The sequence below is a fragment of the Mustela nigripes genome, chromosome 5, assembly GCF_022355385.1.
Source record: "Mustela nigripes isolate SB6536 chromosome 5, MUSNIG.SB6536, whole genome shotgun sequence".
In the NCBI taxonomy this organism is placed as follows: Eukaryota; Metazoa; Chordata; class Mammalia; order Carnivora; family Mustelidae; genus Mustela; species Mustela nigripes.
The window spans coordinates 135461467-135477269 of NC_081561.1; the positions used below are offsets into that span (position 1 = coordinate 135461467).

General features: G+C 47.4%; 1 protein-coding gene and 1 long non-coding RNA gene across 2 annotated transcripts in view; one reads left to right on the forward strand and one right to left on the reverse strand.

The window, feature by feature from the left end:
* ESR1 (estrogen receptor 1) overlaps positions 1-10939 on the forward strand; it is a 388052-nt gene extending 377113 nt beyond the window's left edge. Inside the window, exons 8-9 of the mRNA XM_059401273.1 lie at positions 2035-2218; positions 6386-10939. Coding sequence (XP_059257256.1) covers positions 2035-2218; positions 6386-6626 — 425 coding nt within the window. The 3' untranslated portion in view covers positions 6627-10939. The remainder of the gene's footprint in view (positions 1-2034; positions 2219-6385) is intronic.
* Positions 7310-13813, reverse strand: LOC132018400 (uncharacterized). Its single transcript, XR_009404525.1, has 3 exons — positions 13747-13813; positions 12028-12180; positions 7310-7379 (listed from the first exon to the last, which is right to left on the reverse strand). It is a non-coding gene; the product is annotated as an uncharacterized LOC132018400 (long non-coding RNA).
* Between the last annotated feature and the right edge of the window lie 1990 nt (positions 13814-15803).

A 15803-nucleotide genomic window follows, 5' to 3' on the forward strand; every position in this document is an offset into this window, starting at 1 on the left:
ACACTTTCTTTCTCTGTCAACGGTTCACAGGGAACATAGGTAAAGGAATCCAGCAATTTCTTTCTTATTTCACTGCCTGTCTGTTGCTTACTCGTTCTGTGGTCTATTTGCTTTGGCTCAAAGTGCCTCAGGGTACCAAAAGCTACACTATTCTATTCAACTTCATGTAAGCCAAGATCTCAACCATCCTGGTTTTATTGTTGCTGTTTTATTTGTTTAAGTTCAGCTATTTTCCATTCTGGGAAATTACAACTCTGTCTACTTTGGATTCCATGGTGGAGGTATTTCCCCCAGGATCCAATACGGGACACGCTGTGAGCAGTAACTTGTCACCATCACCATATTACCAGTATAAGGTCAGGGATTCATAGATTTGGGTCTTGGTTACCGTTGAGGAACGGGAAGGAAGAGGCGAGAAGAAATCTCTTTAGGAGAAGGCTGGTGGGCCCAATTAACCAATAGAGATTAATAGAGGTTAATATTAACCAACAGAGGTTAAGACCCAAATAAGTGTTTATATACATAAGGTGTTATAAACATATATAAATATGTTTATATATATGTTTATATATTTACATATAAACATAAAGTGCATATAAACATACAGTTTATAGACCAAAAAAAGTGTTTATATACATAAATACATAATGCATCATCTGGAGAAAAATATAGCATCATCTGCACCTTGTAACATGGTACATTCAGGTGGGCCTTATTTCTGGAGTTTTTTCCTGATGGGAAATCCATCCCTGTGGTCCCAAGACTGATCCGTCCTGTCTTCCTCTTGCTCTGAATTGTTCCCATCTTTTTCGTACTCACCTTCCTCTGGTCCTTGCGCTGAGTTCACAACTCTAATAGACTCTTTCAGTCGCAAGGGACGGACATCCCACTCCCACTATCTTAAGTAAAAAGGGAATTTGGGAATGTTAGAAAGGAGACTATGGAAGTTCCAAGGTCAAAGGAAAACAATGTAAGAGTGGGACTTCGTGACTGGAGCCAGGATTCCCCACCTGGCCCCTCCCCACTGCCAGGTAACTATCACCCCTGCTGACTGTGGCTCAAATCAGTTCTGCAGATGGGCGTTCCCCAAGGGCAGGGAGGGGGGCACTATAGGAAAGCCGAATATTCTCCCCCTCCAAGTTCACAACCTAGAGGGAAGAATTTCCGTCTCACAACTTCCATATACAATCCCAGAAAAAGCTCTGATTGTCTAGCTCAGGGCTAATACTGTCCCAAAGAACGAGTGACCTGATAGTCTAATTTTGGTCCTGAGTCTACTGTGGCCCAAGAAGTCAGGTCTGTCACCAGGAGAAAGGCAAGAGCTGGGGGAAAAACAAAACCCAAACATGCCTGGCAGTGAAAAACAGCAGTTCCCAGGGTCCTCTAGAACCGCCCCCTCCCAAATCATAAACCTTTCAGCTGAGGATGAAAAAGCCCTAAGCCTGACCTGAAACATAACAGCAAATTAGATCCTACCTAGAAAAAAACGACCTGAATCACTGAACAGATCATTTATCGCTCTCCGTGCATCTTACCAGAGTGACACGGGTCTCCTGGGAGTCTCCCTGATAATGACCAGGTGTGGAGTCAGCGTGTGGGGCTTCATTCCCAGCTCAGCTTTGTCCTGAGGACCTCTCTGCCCTTTGGTTTTTCCTGAGAAAAGGACTAATAATGCCTCTCTCGGGCTGTGGTCGGCGTTAATGGGATAGTTTGTGTGGGTGTCAGGCCCGACAGAGAGGGGGTGGCTGGTGACACCATTACGGCCCCAAGGAAACAGTGACTTTCCTGGGTATCTTGATGATAAATCCTGGAAGTCGGCTCCACACAGGAGGCCGGATGGGTTTCTTGGTCCTCTCGGACATGTATATTGATTAGGAATTTTGTAGGGTTGCTTAGAACAAACTTCCCCACTGCTGTGCAGGGTTGTGGGGCAGGGGAAGGGGAAGGTGCTGGCTGGGCATCGGTCCCACGCACACCGCCAGTCTCCTAGACCTCATCCTCTTTCTCTGTCTCTCTCTCTCTCTGCACATGCAGGAGTGTACACATTCCTGTCCAGCACCCTGAAGTCTCTGGAGGAGAAGGACCATATCCACCGTGTCTTGGACAAGATCACAGACACCTTGATCCATCTGATGGCCAAAGCGGGCCTCACTCTGCAGCAGCAGCACCGGCGTCTGGCCCAGCTCCTCCTCATCCTCTCCCACATCAGGCACATGAGGTGAGGCGTCCTAGGGTTCCCCACAGGAGCACCAGAACAGGAGCCCTCAAACATGTTACCGCTGGGCCGAGAGTGCCGGTGCCTGAAGGCAGATAGCCCTCTTGGCACAGTTCCCGGCATGTGAGGGGCGTGAAGGTGAGGGCAGAGGAGGCCGTCTGGCTAGGGCATGGGGCAGACGGAGAGCTTTCCTAGAGGAGGTGACATTTGTGCTCAGTTGGAAGCCTGCCCAAGGCCCCGTGGGGGGAGGGGTGGGCAATGTGTGGGTTGCGGGAGCACGGCAGTGTTTTTGGTCATTCACTTGGTCCCACCAATCAAGGCCAGTCTGTGAGCACACCTGTCCTCCGGAGGCCCTGGGCGCCTCCCTTATGGCTCCTGCATCGTATTCCCCCAACGCACACTTAGAAATTCTGAGAGACTCTCCGTCCCTAAGCCTCGTGCCTCAGAGGGTCAACAGTGATCCCTCCATTCCTCTCAGACCCCTTCTGGCCATCCCTCTCTGCTGCTGCCCACATCCCCGCCAGCGTTCCTTCTGGATTTCTACGGTGGCCGCCCGAGGCACCTCCCTGCCTTCCGTCTTGACCCCCCGAACCCATCCTCCACATCAGAGCCAGAGTGGCCAGCTAATACCACATCGGCTCACGTCATTCCTTTCTTTAAAACCCCGAAGTAGCTCCCCATTGCATTAGTCTCTTTATTTTGCTCATATAACTTGTGCTCTAACCCTACTTAACTTCCGAGGGCTTCCTGAGAGTCTGAGCCCTGGCCGTAAGTGACTGTTCTCTGACTCATGGGCGGGCTGCAGGTTGGCTGGCAGCTCTGTCCACCCCCGCTGGGTCCACTCCCACATCTGTGCGGCGGCTGACGGAGGCCGGGCACAGCTGGGAGACTCCAGGTTGGCAAGGCGACTCTGCCTCCGGGGGTCTTTTAGCCTCCTTGTTCCTGCGGGTTAGCTGGGACATACTCTTCTCATAGTGATGGCAGAGGTCCAAGGGAGCAAGCCCGTGAGGGCAAGTTCATCGTCTTTTAGTTGAGTCACATCGATTAGTGTTCCACGGCCAGCAAGTCACACAATGACGCTTAAAGTCAAGATCATGGGCATGTGGCACGCGGAATGGGTTTTTGTGAATGTAAGCTAATCCATCATGGCTCTTTCCAGGGAGGGTCTCCAGAGCCCTCACCCAGTTGGAATTTGCACCTTCTTCTTCCCGATTGCTGCTGCCCATTTTATTTTGCTCTCTGCCCCGGTTAGACTAGAAACTCTGTAAGGCAGTTACTGCAGCCCATCTTGGATCATCTGTGCACCCAATACCACCTAGCTTGGTGCTTGGCACATAGGAACCACTCCATGGATATTTTGCATAGGAGTTAAGGAAGAATATTAGCAAAGGAAATGGAGCCTTTCTGTGCCAAAAGGAGAAAGCGGTCTTATTTCCATTTCAAATAGTCCTGTAGAGTGGCTGGCCAGGAGCTTAGTGGATACTATTCCCAGGAACAGAACTCAGCCTGTGGGGCAGAGATAAAGAAAGTAGAGAAAAAAAGAAAAAAGAAAAAATTCTTTACTCCAGAAAGGCCATAAAAATGAGGAGACGTGATGAGACTAGGAATCAGGTACCCATGTGGGATGAAGTTTGTGTGACTTACACCCAGACCCTAGAAACGGAAATGAAATTTCTTTTCTTAGTGGCTGTGAGGGAAGAGCCAAGGTGTCTGGAGGCTTGGCTTACATTTTAAGGGGCTTTTCAAACCTTGAGATGATGCATCAAGTGGCAAGAAGCTTGTCCTATCAAAGTCCCAAGAGTCCCCCTCCCTGGAGAGAACCCTGAAAACTGGCAGCTTCTGGAAAAAAAAAAAAGTATCTTATTTTTCTCTGTATCCCTCACAGTCCCATTTTATGTATTGTGTAGGCTCAACATTATTGCTGAGTGCATGAATCTGTGAGTAAATGGGTGAATGAGAATGACTCAACTATTTTTCCTACGCTGTGAATTCAAAATTCCTGTTTGATGACTTCCACTTGCCAAAGTTCGAGAGAGAGAGTGATTGAAGTCTCTGTTTCTCAGGGACTTCCTGCGTATCTGGTGTCATAAACAGAGGACTCACCTTGGCCAGGTAGAGCGGGGAACTGCATTTAGAGTACACATTTCCAGTCCTTTCCCCTCTGTTGTTTTTATGAATATTACAAAGAGGGGAGCAGGGGGTGTGTCAGAATAACAGTCCTCTCCTAGATTTCCCCTTGAAGAAATGTATTCGCTTTTACTCGGGGCTAGGAAGGTCCAAGACATCGTAGAAACCGTATTGCAGATGAAGGTTTTTATTTGCTGGTAGGAATTGCTGAATTTTCAAATCTGTCCACTGCTTTTCAGCAGTAGCAAACCTAATTAGTTAAAATCCCAGTATATCTTCACTAAATTTATAGGGCTCTGGTCGTTTTATTGGTAATGTATGACACAGGGCAGCAGCAGTGCGAGAACTCTCTAGAGTTTGCTTGAATTGTGTGAAAAGCTAAAAAGAAGCTGCTCTTCTAGTGAAAGCTGTGAGCATATTCTTTCTCTCTCACTGGGGTGCATGCGTGTACACACACACACACACACACACACACACACGATAATGTTTTGGTGCCTTGTTACATCCAGCCTAAATCACAGGACTCTGTTTTATTAAGTTTGGCCCAAGCCATATGTTGTTACTCAGAACACCAGATTTTTTGTGACTATGAATGGTATTCATTAGGTTGCACAAGCAAGACAGTGTGAGATCCAGCGGGCACTTCACATTAACAGCATTTTAAGTGAAAAACAAACAAACAAACTCCACTTAGATATGTAATTAGGTTGTAGTGTTGTAAGACCTGAACAGTCTGATGTTGGATTTTCATGGCCTGTTTCCAGCTTGTGCTGACTCTTCCCCTACCAAAATAGGCAACTATTTTCCAGGGCACTCTTTTGGTCCCGTTTCCTCATGATACTTAATTCTTTTTAAAATATCTCAAGATCGATAAGAGCTGCTCTATGTCTTTTCCATGGGTGGCGGGTGGGGAAAGAGCAGAGCTGTGGCTTGGGGAAGATGGGGAGGACAGAGGTTAAAAGAAGAAATGCCATTTACCCACATTTCCCTGTGTCCATTTGTCCCTGTTGTCTGAGTATCTAGCACATTGTAGGCCCACAGGGTAGGCACATCGCTGCCCCGCAGGGAGCTTGCCCTGACTGTACTGGTGTATGCGAGTGCGGCAAGAATAAGCCTGCGTGTGTCCGGAGAGGAATTTCAGGTTGTCCTGGCACTGGGAGGAAAACAGAATAAATGTTAGAGGACAGCCAAAGCCATAGACAGGGCCTTGAAGTCACTACGACTGTGGCAGCAAAAGATCTTTCAGAGGAGGCAGCATTCCCCTCCTGGGGAAGGAGGCCCCAGGCAGAGGAGGCAGCGAGTGCAGACACCCGTGTCTGGAACTGAAGAACTCAGTTTCTTCCAGCTCCTTCTTTAAAAGCTCAGTTACGTTTTTCTTTCTAGCACAAAAGCCGGCTGGGCTAAAAAGCATAAGCCAGGGGAGAAGGGCAGGGGGAGCTCTGAGAGTTCGGCAGAAGCTCCATCACTTAGACCTTGCAGTGCATGAAAGAAATTTAGATCTTATTCTGATTAATGAGCAAACACCTAGAACGTCTGAAACAAGGAAGTCCTTGAACTGTTTTCTGCATTTATTTATTTATTTTTAAGGTTTTATTTATTTGATACAGAGATAGTACAAATAGTGAGAGCAGCAGGCAGAGGGAGAAGGAGAAGCAGCCCCCCCCCCCACCCCCAGCAGGGAGCCCGACATGGGGCTCGATCCCAGGACCCTGGGGCCAAGACCTGAGCTGATGGCAGCCGCTAAACCGACTGAGCCACCCAGGCTACTCCTGTTTTTTTGCATTTTAAAAAATTCCCACCTCCATGGCTGTCTGGTCCCTCTTCTCTTTTTAGATGGGATGCTACTAGAGGGGAAGAGAACCTCAAGTGAGTCAGGGGAAGGCAGCCACCTGCACGGCAGATCCTGAAACGGCTCTTTAAAGGGCGAGAAAGGTTGGCAGGTGTCTTTGGAGTTTGCCTCCCTCGCCCTTGGTGGGGGTCGCAGCGGGGCCTAGAGCTCGGGTCGCGCTAACGTGGTCCTCCCCGTGTCTCCCGCCCCCGCAGCAACAAAGGCATGGAGCACCTCTACAGCATGAAGTGCAAGAACGTGGTGCCTCTCTACGACCTGCTGCTGGAGATGCTGGACGCGCACCGCCTGCACGCCCCCGCCGGCCGTGGGGGCGGGAGCGCGCCCATGGAGGAGATGAGCGAGAGCCGGCTGGCCACCACGGGCGCCACTTCGTCACATTCCCTGCAAGCCTATTACATCACCGAGGAGGCGGCGAGCTTCCCCTCCACGGTCTGAGAGCTCCGGGGCCACCCCGAGGTCCTGAGAATCCCCGCGGCCTTTTACCCACGTCGTACTTGGCGATCGCAGAGTCCCGCGCCCGCACTCACTCCAGCTCGCACCCGCCACCGTGGCTTTCTGATATATGAGTGGCCATTTGTTTGCTTGCTCAGTGCTTAGTGGCACGCCTTCTTTGGGGGACAGCCAAAGGGATTCCAGGGCTAAATTCTTGGACTCTCTCTCTCTCTCTCTCTTCTCTCTTTGCTACATTACTAAGCATGAGGATTCTGTAGCTTTCCATGACCAAACTCAGTCTAGGCGCTGGGACTGGGTGACTGTGCATTTAAGCTACTTGTTGAGACCCAGACCTGGAGAGTGGACGTTTCATCTCTGTGAAGTGCTTCTTAGTGGATCTAAGAAAAAGCCACAGGAGAGACTTGAAAGTGGCTCCTTTCCTTGCTGACTTGGAGAGAGCGAGGTCAAGGGTTCATTATGGCATTGTCCTGTATTCCTATAGCAACGTATCATTTTATTAAAGTAATACCTTAAAGCTTTTGCTCTGTTGCATGGCTGGAGCCGAATATTCAGTGATTGTCTACTCATTTGCCCTATAGGAATACAAGATGCCCACAGAGGAGGAAGGCCCCCTAATTGTCAAAACTCTGTCGGTTTGATACGCTGCGCCTTGAGCTGCTGCATGTTCTTACACTGGTTTTTTGAGAACACTACATGCGGGGCCTGGATTCCAGTTAATTCTTGCTTCCCATGGACCTATGGGAAACACCAAGTTGGTCGCAGTTAATTCACCTCCACATAGACCAGTTTCCTTCTAAGGGATAAATTATTGGGGTTTGTTTTTTGCTTTCAATTTATGAAAGAAAGCCTTCTTCCGCCAGGACTTGCCCCACCCATCAGCTTCAGGCCCTGTTCTCCTGTGGTCTCACACTCACCAGCAGAGGGCGCGCTGCTCAGATCTTCCTGGTGTGTAACTTAACACAGAGTAAATTCATCACAGGTAGTAGTGCCCAGCGTATGACCAAGGGCAGTTTAAATCAGTGGGCACCCTGGTGACACTCTTAGCGCTGGGACACTTGGAGCAACAGTGAATGTGCATGATCATTGGAAATATTAGAGAACAGGAGGAGAATAGGGCAGCAACCCGAGAAAACTGAAGGTTCACGGTGACCCTGCCTCGGGCTGTAGCTCTACCCAGGAGTGCCCCTGGCAGGCCCTGTGGGCACAGTGGGGCTGCCCTGGGATCCATGGGTGGCCCTTCTCTTCTCACCACCCTGACTGGAAGGAACAGCAGTAAACAGCTGTGTTCTTCCTGTTGGTTGGCCCAGCACACGACTGACTGAGGCTAGAAAGCACGGAATGGAGGCTCACTCCTCAGGCTGCCTGGGACCTGGTCAGACTCTACTCGTTCTTGGTCGTTTAGAGCTCATCCAGAAACCAGGGTTTGGCCTTGGGGAAAAAAACTCCCCCGAAGCTCATTTCATTAAACTTCATAAGCCAAGAAAGCAAGACTAGAATGGGGAGCTGTAGGAATCCTTTGACCTGCAGGCTAAACGAGAAAGGCTCAGTCCAGCCACAGGGCAGCCTACCCTAGGCCTTTGCTTCCCCAGAGCAACTAGGGTGTATCTCTTCTTCTCAGCCAAAAAGTAAGTTTGGTTTCCTCCGGTGACCTCATTGTCTATAATTCAAACCCCACTGAGAAGTGATGTGTTAGCCAACGACCCAGTCAAGCTTCTAGGACTTCTCTTGGGATGCCTATTTCAAAAAGTAGATTTCACTCATTTTTGATTACTTAGTAAGTGAGCACCAAAGGACTGGGAACCTGGGAGGGCCAAAAAATAAAAAAAGTTTTTTTTCATATATGTGCATCTGAATTTAGGAGCAATTTTGTGTATCTGCAGTTAAGAACGTGTTTAGAACATAATTCTTTTGTTGTTGTTTTGTTTAAGAAGCACCTTATATAGTATAATATATATTTTTTTTGAAATTGCAATGCTTTATCAGACAATTGAATGTAGTAATTCCGTTCTGGATTTAATTTGACTGGGTTAAACATGCAAAACCAACGAAAAACATTTAGTTTTTTTTGTATAGCTACCTTGTCATGTATGGAGTCATTGATACCTAGGGCCTGGTGATTATTCATTTAAATGAAGATCACATTTCATATCAACTTTTATATCCACAGTAGACAGAATAGCACTAATCCAGATGCCTATTGTTGGATATCGAATGATAGACAATCTTATGTAGCAGAGATTATGCCTGCAAAGGAAAATTATTCAGGGCAGCTAATTTTACTTTACCAAAATATCAGTAGTAATATTTTTGGACAGTACCTAATGGGTCAGTGGGTTCTTTTTAATGTTTATACTTAGATTTTCTTTTAAAAAAAGAAAAACAGACAAAAAAATTCTAGTACTATAGATGATGTAATACCAGCTAAATCCAAACAATAATAAAGTGGAGGGTTTTACATTATTCATCTAATGTGTTTGTATTCATGTTAAAGATACTACTACCTTTGAGATGGGCAGAGAACACCAGATGGTTGGAATGTTAGCCCAGGAAAATTCAAATAATTTTAGAAATCTCTTTTCATTCTTCTTTGAAGCGCCACTATTAGACAGCTGACACTTTGCAGCTGATACTGCTGTTGGGGGTAGGGAACGTGCTTCTCTCCCCCCCACCCCCACCCCCGCCATGCTGAGGTAATTTAAGTTTTGAAAGATATAATCAACCTGGGCGTTAGGGTAGGGTGGGGAAGTAGGTTCAGGAATTTCGAGAGTGGGAAATACAGTAATAAGAGCTTTGCAAGTATTTTGAGGCACATGGATACTGGTATTTGGGGTTTGCACCAGGCTTCTGTACCCCTCTTGTGCCCTGTGAACTACGGATGGTAGCCATTTCTAAAATGGCATCTGGAGTTCTATGGCAGACCAGGCATCGTCCACTGGACAGTCTAAGGAATAGCTAGCAATCTGAGTTTCTTTTGGCCCTTGCTTAGCTCTGGGCTTGCTGTGATGATTCTGGAAGGCTGATGTGCAACCATCAGAGAAGCTAGTTCATCCAAAGAGAAGACTCTACAGAGGTTGCAAAATCCAGCCCCAAAGGAAGTAGAGTCATTGGTTAGAGTTTCCTCTGAACCTTGCAAGGCTATCTAACCATGCCGTATCCCATGCCTTTTTGTGGGCTGATCAAATAACGGACTTCTTGATCATTTACTCTCGATCACATGAAGGTGTTCTTACATTAAAATCTTATACACTGAAATGGCCACTGATTTAGGCTGTTGGTTTAGAGTACCCCTACATGAAACCAATGCATATCCCTTCCTATTCATATTTTCCCACTCTGAGATGGACTGTGGATGCTGGGAATGATCACTAGGACTGTAGTAGTAGCTAATGTTCACAGGCAAATCCGCTTTAGGAAACGAGTTACTCGGAAGGCAGTTAGAATCGTAGAGTAGTTTGTGAGGCAATCCTGCTTCCCTTTGGTGCAAGGCTTGGGAGGACAATCCAGATTACACCGCACACTTCCTAGGTGAACTCCCTGAAAACTTACTCGCAGCTGGAGCAAAGAAATTCAACTGTGGTCCCAAATATTCATCTTTTCATTAGTGTGATTCCTCTGTTTCTGGCCACATCTCCTTCTCATTTGGGTTAAAGTGAGTGTGGCCTCTTTCTATGTCGTTTGTCATTGTTTTCTAAGTAACCGCTGGCTCTACTTTGGCACTTCAATTTTGCACTGTCTTTCAGAGGTTCAAGGACAATTTCTCTTCTTCTTCTTCTTTTTTTTTTTTTTTTGCATCCAAATGTGCCTGAACTTTTAAAATATGTAAATGCTGCCATATTCCAAATCCATCTTCAGTGTGTTTGTATAGAGCTGTGTACCCTGGAAACAGCATACAGCCCCATGAGTAGGTGCCTGAGATGTGGACCCCTTTGCATTCACAGAGAGGTCATTGGTCATAGAAACTTGAATTAATAAGTGAAATTATGCCAGTTTATGTTCTCTCACAGCTTATAAACAATGCTTTTTGTGCACAACATACTCTTCAATGTAGAGCTCTTGTTTTATGGGAAAAGGCTTATATGCCAAATTGTGTCTGATGGTTTAATATGCCTTTTCGCAGATGCATACTATTACTGATGTGATTCTGTTTCGTTGCAGCTTTGCTTTGTTTAATGAAACACACTTGTAAACCTCTTTCGCACCTTTAAAAAGTAAGGAGTCCAGCGGGATGCTCAAGCACTTGTAAACAATTTTCTCAATCTATTTGATGTTCAAATAAAAAATTAAACAAATGTCAACCGGCTGGGTTTCTGTAAACTCCCTTCATGCTAATGGTTTACCACTGATTGCCTCAAACCAAGGTGGTGGAATGCGGGAATCTCGAAGATCATTCTGATGCCAGGCTCCTCCCCCCGCCCCGCCCCCTGGCCGCCAGGGGACAGGAGGAAGTGTGCGGACGTTGGAGGCCAGCAGACCCGGCCTCATTTCCTGGTTCTACCACAGACAAGGCTTATGATCGCTGGCAATGAATTTTTCAGAGCCTCCCCTTCCTTGTCAACAAAATGGTGACAGTAACACCTAATTCACAGGGTGGTTTTGAGGATTGCATGAGGTGCTTTCATTCTGTATGTGTCTCCACAGTCTCTTTGTCCCTTACTATCCTTCTCTGAATACCAAGGAATGCGGTTGTCTTCATGTGCCGTGTGTTATTTCCAGGGGTCTCCAGCTTTGAGGAGAATGGTTTGCGATCTGTGTGTCAAGGCTGGAATGGGGACTAAAGATAGATTCTACGCACGAACTGGCTCCAGATCACAGTCTCCAATATGACACATTCTTAAGCCTTTAACGGACCTTTAAATTAAGACTTGCCATATTTAGATTTGTTTCTCCCCAAATACAGAATATATACCTCAGGGGAGCAAATGTTCACAATTTGTATTACTTACACCACAGGCTATGTGCATTAAAAAGCTCGTTTTATGTTCACATTCATGGTTGCTTAAAATTGCAAGATTTAGGGCTACCACCAAATAAGTAGTGCTAAGTCCAGGCAAGCGATGGTCACTCAAGACAGAGATACGCTTTCTACCGGAACTGCCTGCAGACGATCTGGGACACCTGGTTGAAAGTACAGGTGATGTGACTTCCCTTTAGCAGGAGTTTCCTCTGTGTGGATGAGATAACCCCTAAGCCAAAATGTGTTGCACATAAGGAATGATGTTTGATTTTCCTTTCCCCCGGCGTTGCAGCACATGCACATTCTCACACAGAAAAGTCCCATTTACTGGGTGCTTCACAATGCAACATACTAGCTCTGTACAAATTTTTCTAGGTAATCTTTATCTAGTTAGGATATGAGGGTAGATATGTTACGGTCCTTACTTACCAGGGAGGAAACCGAGAACGCAGTTAAGTAAGGTTTCCGCAGTATCAGAAATCTCAGGAATGGCAGACATCTGATCACTTCTCCGGACTGTAAACATGACTCCCATTTCAGAAACTGGGTTTGAGGTTCTTGGAAGTTAAAGCCATATAACATCTGTGAAAAAAATTTTAAAGATTTATTTATTTATTAGAAAGAGAGAGAGCATGCGCAGGTACGCGTGTGGCACGGGGAGGGACAGAGGTAGAGGGGGAGAGGGTCCCAAACACTGTCACCACTGAGCACGGAGCCCAATGCTCCATCTCATGACCCCTAGATCATGATCTGAACCGAAACCAAGAGAAAAAGGCTTAACCCACTGAGCCACTCAGGCGCCCCAATACATGTGAAATTTTAATCAAGATCAGAGAATGTGCTAATTTTTTATTTAACCAAGTTGACATTTTATGAGTAGAAAAATTCACATGAACTTTTAAGGCAAAACATGAGTCTTAGGGCATTTTGGACAGGAAGCTTAATGCTATGTCCCTCAAGTTCTGAAAAAAATGTATCCCCCTCCCTTTCCGATGGGTGGCCCTTGGACAGCAGAGCCTGCGAAGCACTTCTTTTGCTACCGTCCCTGACACTTAGTGCCAGAGCTTTTTGATTTCTGAGGTTGTACCAGGCACACCGTCCTGCCCCTGGTTTCTGCCAGGAATGGCGGGGGAGGAGTGATTTTCCTCTGCACCTTGGCACCAGGGGGAGAACTATTTCTAGCTGATGACCCGAGACCTTGAGGTCTGAGGCAGCGGCACCCCACCAGAAGTGGGGCTTTCAGAGGGGACCGTACCTAGGTGAGGCTCACTCCCTTTCTTTGTCACAAGACCAGCACCTAGCTCATGGCCCAGGAACAAGACCATGGCCTTCAGCCAAGGCACTTAGTGTCTGGGTAGAAGGGACAAAACAGTGGCTCTCATCCCAATTAGATGAAAGACAAGAAAAAAAAAAAAAAACCTGAAGCAAGGAAGCCTTTGGGAAAACATTTTCTAAAGGGATTTTGAAACGGGGGGGGGGGAAGCTTCAGTGGCCAGACAACTACGGAGCAGAGGAAAAGAGTCCAAAGTGGCCGGTTCTGGACTCTTGGCCATGAGCCAGTCACTCAGAAGGCCGCGAGATAGCACTCTGCATGACTTTCTGGACTCCATGCCCTGCTAGGCCTTTCCGCAGCACTCGACCTGTCAGCAGATGCCTTTTTATCAAGACATCAAAAACTGTGAGAAAAGCCAATGAAAGGTTTGTGAGCTGATAAATATTTTTTATGGGATGACTGAATGCTTGAGTTCATCCCAGGCTCAAAAGAGTTTCAGCCATGAAGGTTCTTGAATATTTCCACATTTACAACCAGAAAAAACACGTGGGAATCCCGAGGATGCCTAAACCCAGGCTGGGGATGGGGCAGGAACAACAAGAGGTTGTGGTCACAGGAGGGAATCCTGTCACTGCCAGCGGCAGCTGCCTTGTGTGTCATCCTAGTGCCTCAAGGACACCAGGTGCAGCTGGCTTTCTGGGGTTCAACCATACCAGGGAAGCTTGTCCTTCAATATGAAGGAAAGGGCTGAATGTGTGATGCCGGAACTGCCCCCTGCTTCATGGGAGATGGATTATAAACCAGAGAAAATCATCCATTCACTTATTTTTGAATGTATTATTAAATGCTGAAAAATGGCTCTTAACAGTCTTTACCATAGGGGCACCCAGGTGGCTCAGTCAGTTCAGCGTCTACCTCCTGATCTCAGCTCAGGTCTTGATCTCTGGGTCATGAGTTCAAAGCCCCATGATGGGCTCCGTGCTAGGCATGGAGCCTACTTAAATGAAACAAACACACAAAACAATCCTTATAATCAAATCCATTCTTGAATGCGAAAAATAAAATGTGTAAAAAGAAAAGCTTTAGTGGATTTATGGGGGAAAAAAAAAAAGCTGGGAGGTTTGCATAGAGAATCTTGTTTTCATTACTTGGCAAGGTTGGTACCAAGCCCTTCTAGCCTAGGATCATGAGACCCTGGATCCAGGAAGAAGACCTGAATCCCAAGAGAACAGAACCCAAGGCAGCTCCAAGCTTCACACTATGGAAAAAACTGCTAAGCTTTGGACCATGTTTTAAAAAAAATAATAATGGGAAGTCAACATCAGAGAACTTAAAGCAATACAGAGATTATTCATTATTCTCTACGGATGCATAGAGGCAGAAAGATAAAATGGGTTCCCTCTCAAATTTCCTGTGTTCCATTTCCACTAAAATATCCTGACAAGTGGGTCTTCCTGTTCTCCAGCCCCCTACCCCTCTGATACTGGAGATATGCACTCTCTGATGCTGGCAGGGCAGCTCACCCTTGGGGGTACCACAAGGCCACCAGGAGAAGAAACTGCTCAATGAAACCCCAGGGAAGGGGTACCAGGACCTCACAGAATCAAAAGAATCCAAAACCCTGAACAAACAAGGTTTATCACCTGCCTGACTACCATCTGGGTCACCATCTAGGTCTCCGACCTCCCACTCCTGCAGAGCTCTGGGAAGCCAGGGGTGCCCTGTCTTTGCCAGTGGGAAGTCCCCGGCTCTGAGAAAGGAGCTCTGCACAGGGGCCAGAACCCTTGCTCTCCTGATGCCAGCACTCACAGTGGAGGGAACACCAAGGACCCCGGAACCTGGCAGATGCTCCAGCTAGGACACAAACAACGTGATTGCTGACCGGCCAAAGGATTTGCAGAACTTTCTGTGCCTACCACCCAGGAGCGAAGATGTCATTTCCATTCCAAGCAAGAACATTGCAGCCCTCGCCTTACCCCCTCCCTGTCCCCCAAACAAAACCCAACAAATCAACTGGGGGAAAAAATGAAAGAATGTTCCATGGACGCCATAGAGGGAGGAACCGCAAAAGGCAGCCAGATTGAGGTACGGGAGGGCTGATCAAGTATTGAGCTACCCCAGCAGGGATGCCATGCTGAGCAATCCTACCAGGACTTGGGAGTCTGACTGGCCCCAGGGTCACGCTGAGAATAGCCCTGCAGCCAGTGTTGTTACTCCTGGGCAACTCCTGGGTGGGCAAGCTTTTCTCCTCCCAGAAAAGTCTGAAAATTAATGTGCGCTCTAGAAACTCTTCCCATAGCTATTTCTGAAATCAGTTTGATGTTAGAGGAAACAATCATCAAATGGCCAGCATATCTGTCCCTTCTTGTCACGCACCATACAGGACACACACGGATGTCTTCAGTCCTCAACAGAACCTCCTGCAGTGGGGACTACCTTGTTCCTCAGGAGGCTAATGAGGACCAGAGAGGTGAGGTAACTTGCCCAGACTACACAGCTAGGAGGTGGTCCAGCTACCGGGTTGAGCTGGCTGGGCCTGTGGCCCTTGAGTCTCTGCTACAGGGGAGCCTCCTTCATAAGACTTGGACACAGAGGACTTTATAAACGTCCAGGACCTTCCTTCCTCTATCAGGTTTCCATTCTGATCAGCAGAATCCGTGAGGGTGGTGGAGGACAGGAGGGGCCGAGCCCCACGCCAAGCCCGGCTTAAGGAGGCAGAATGGTTAAGGCAGGTTGTTGATTAGGAACAAATTTTAAGGAAAAAGTCAAGCAAGTGAATCTCTGAAGCCTGTCTCGGGGAGGAAAGGCATATTAGAAGCCGCCCGGACTTTCCGAGGGACTGCTGGTGCCCCCACCCCGACCACTTCCGGTGCCCCCCCCCCCCCTTCCGGTGCCCCCCCCCCCCCCTCCGGTGCCCCGCCCCCACCACTTC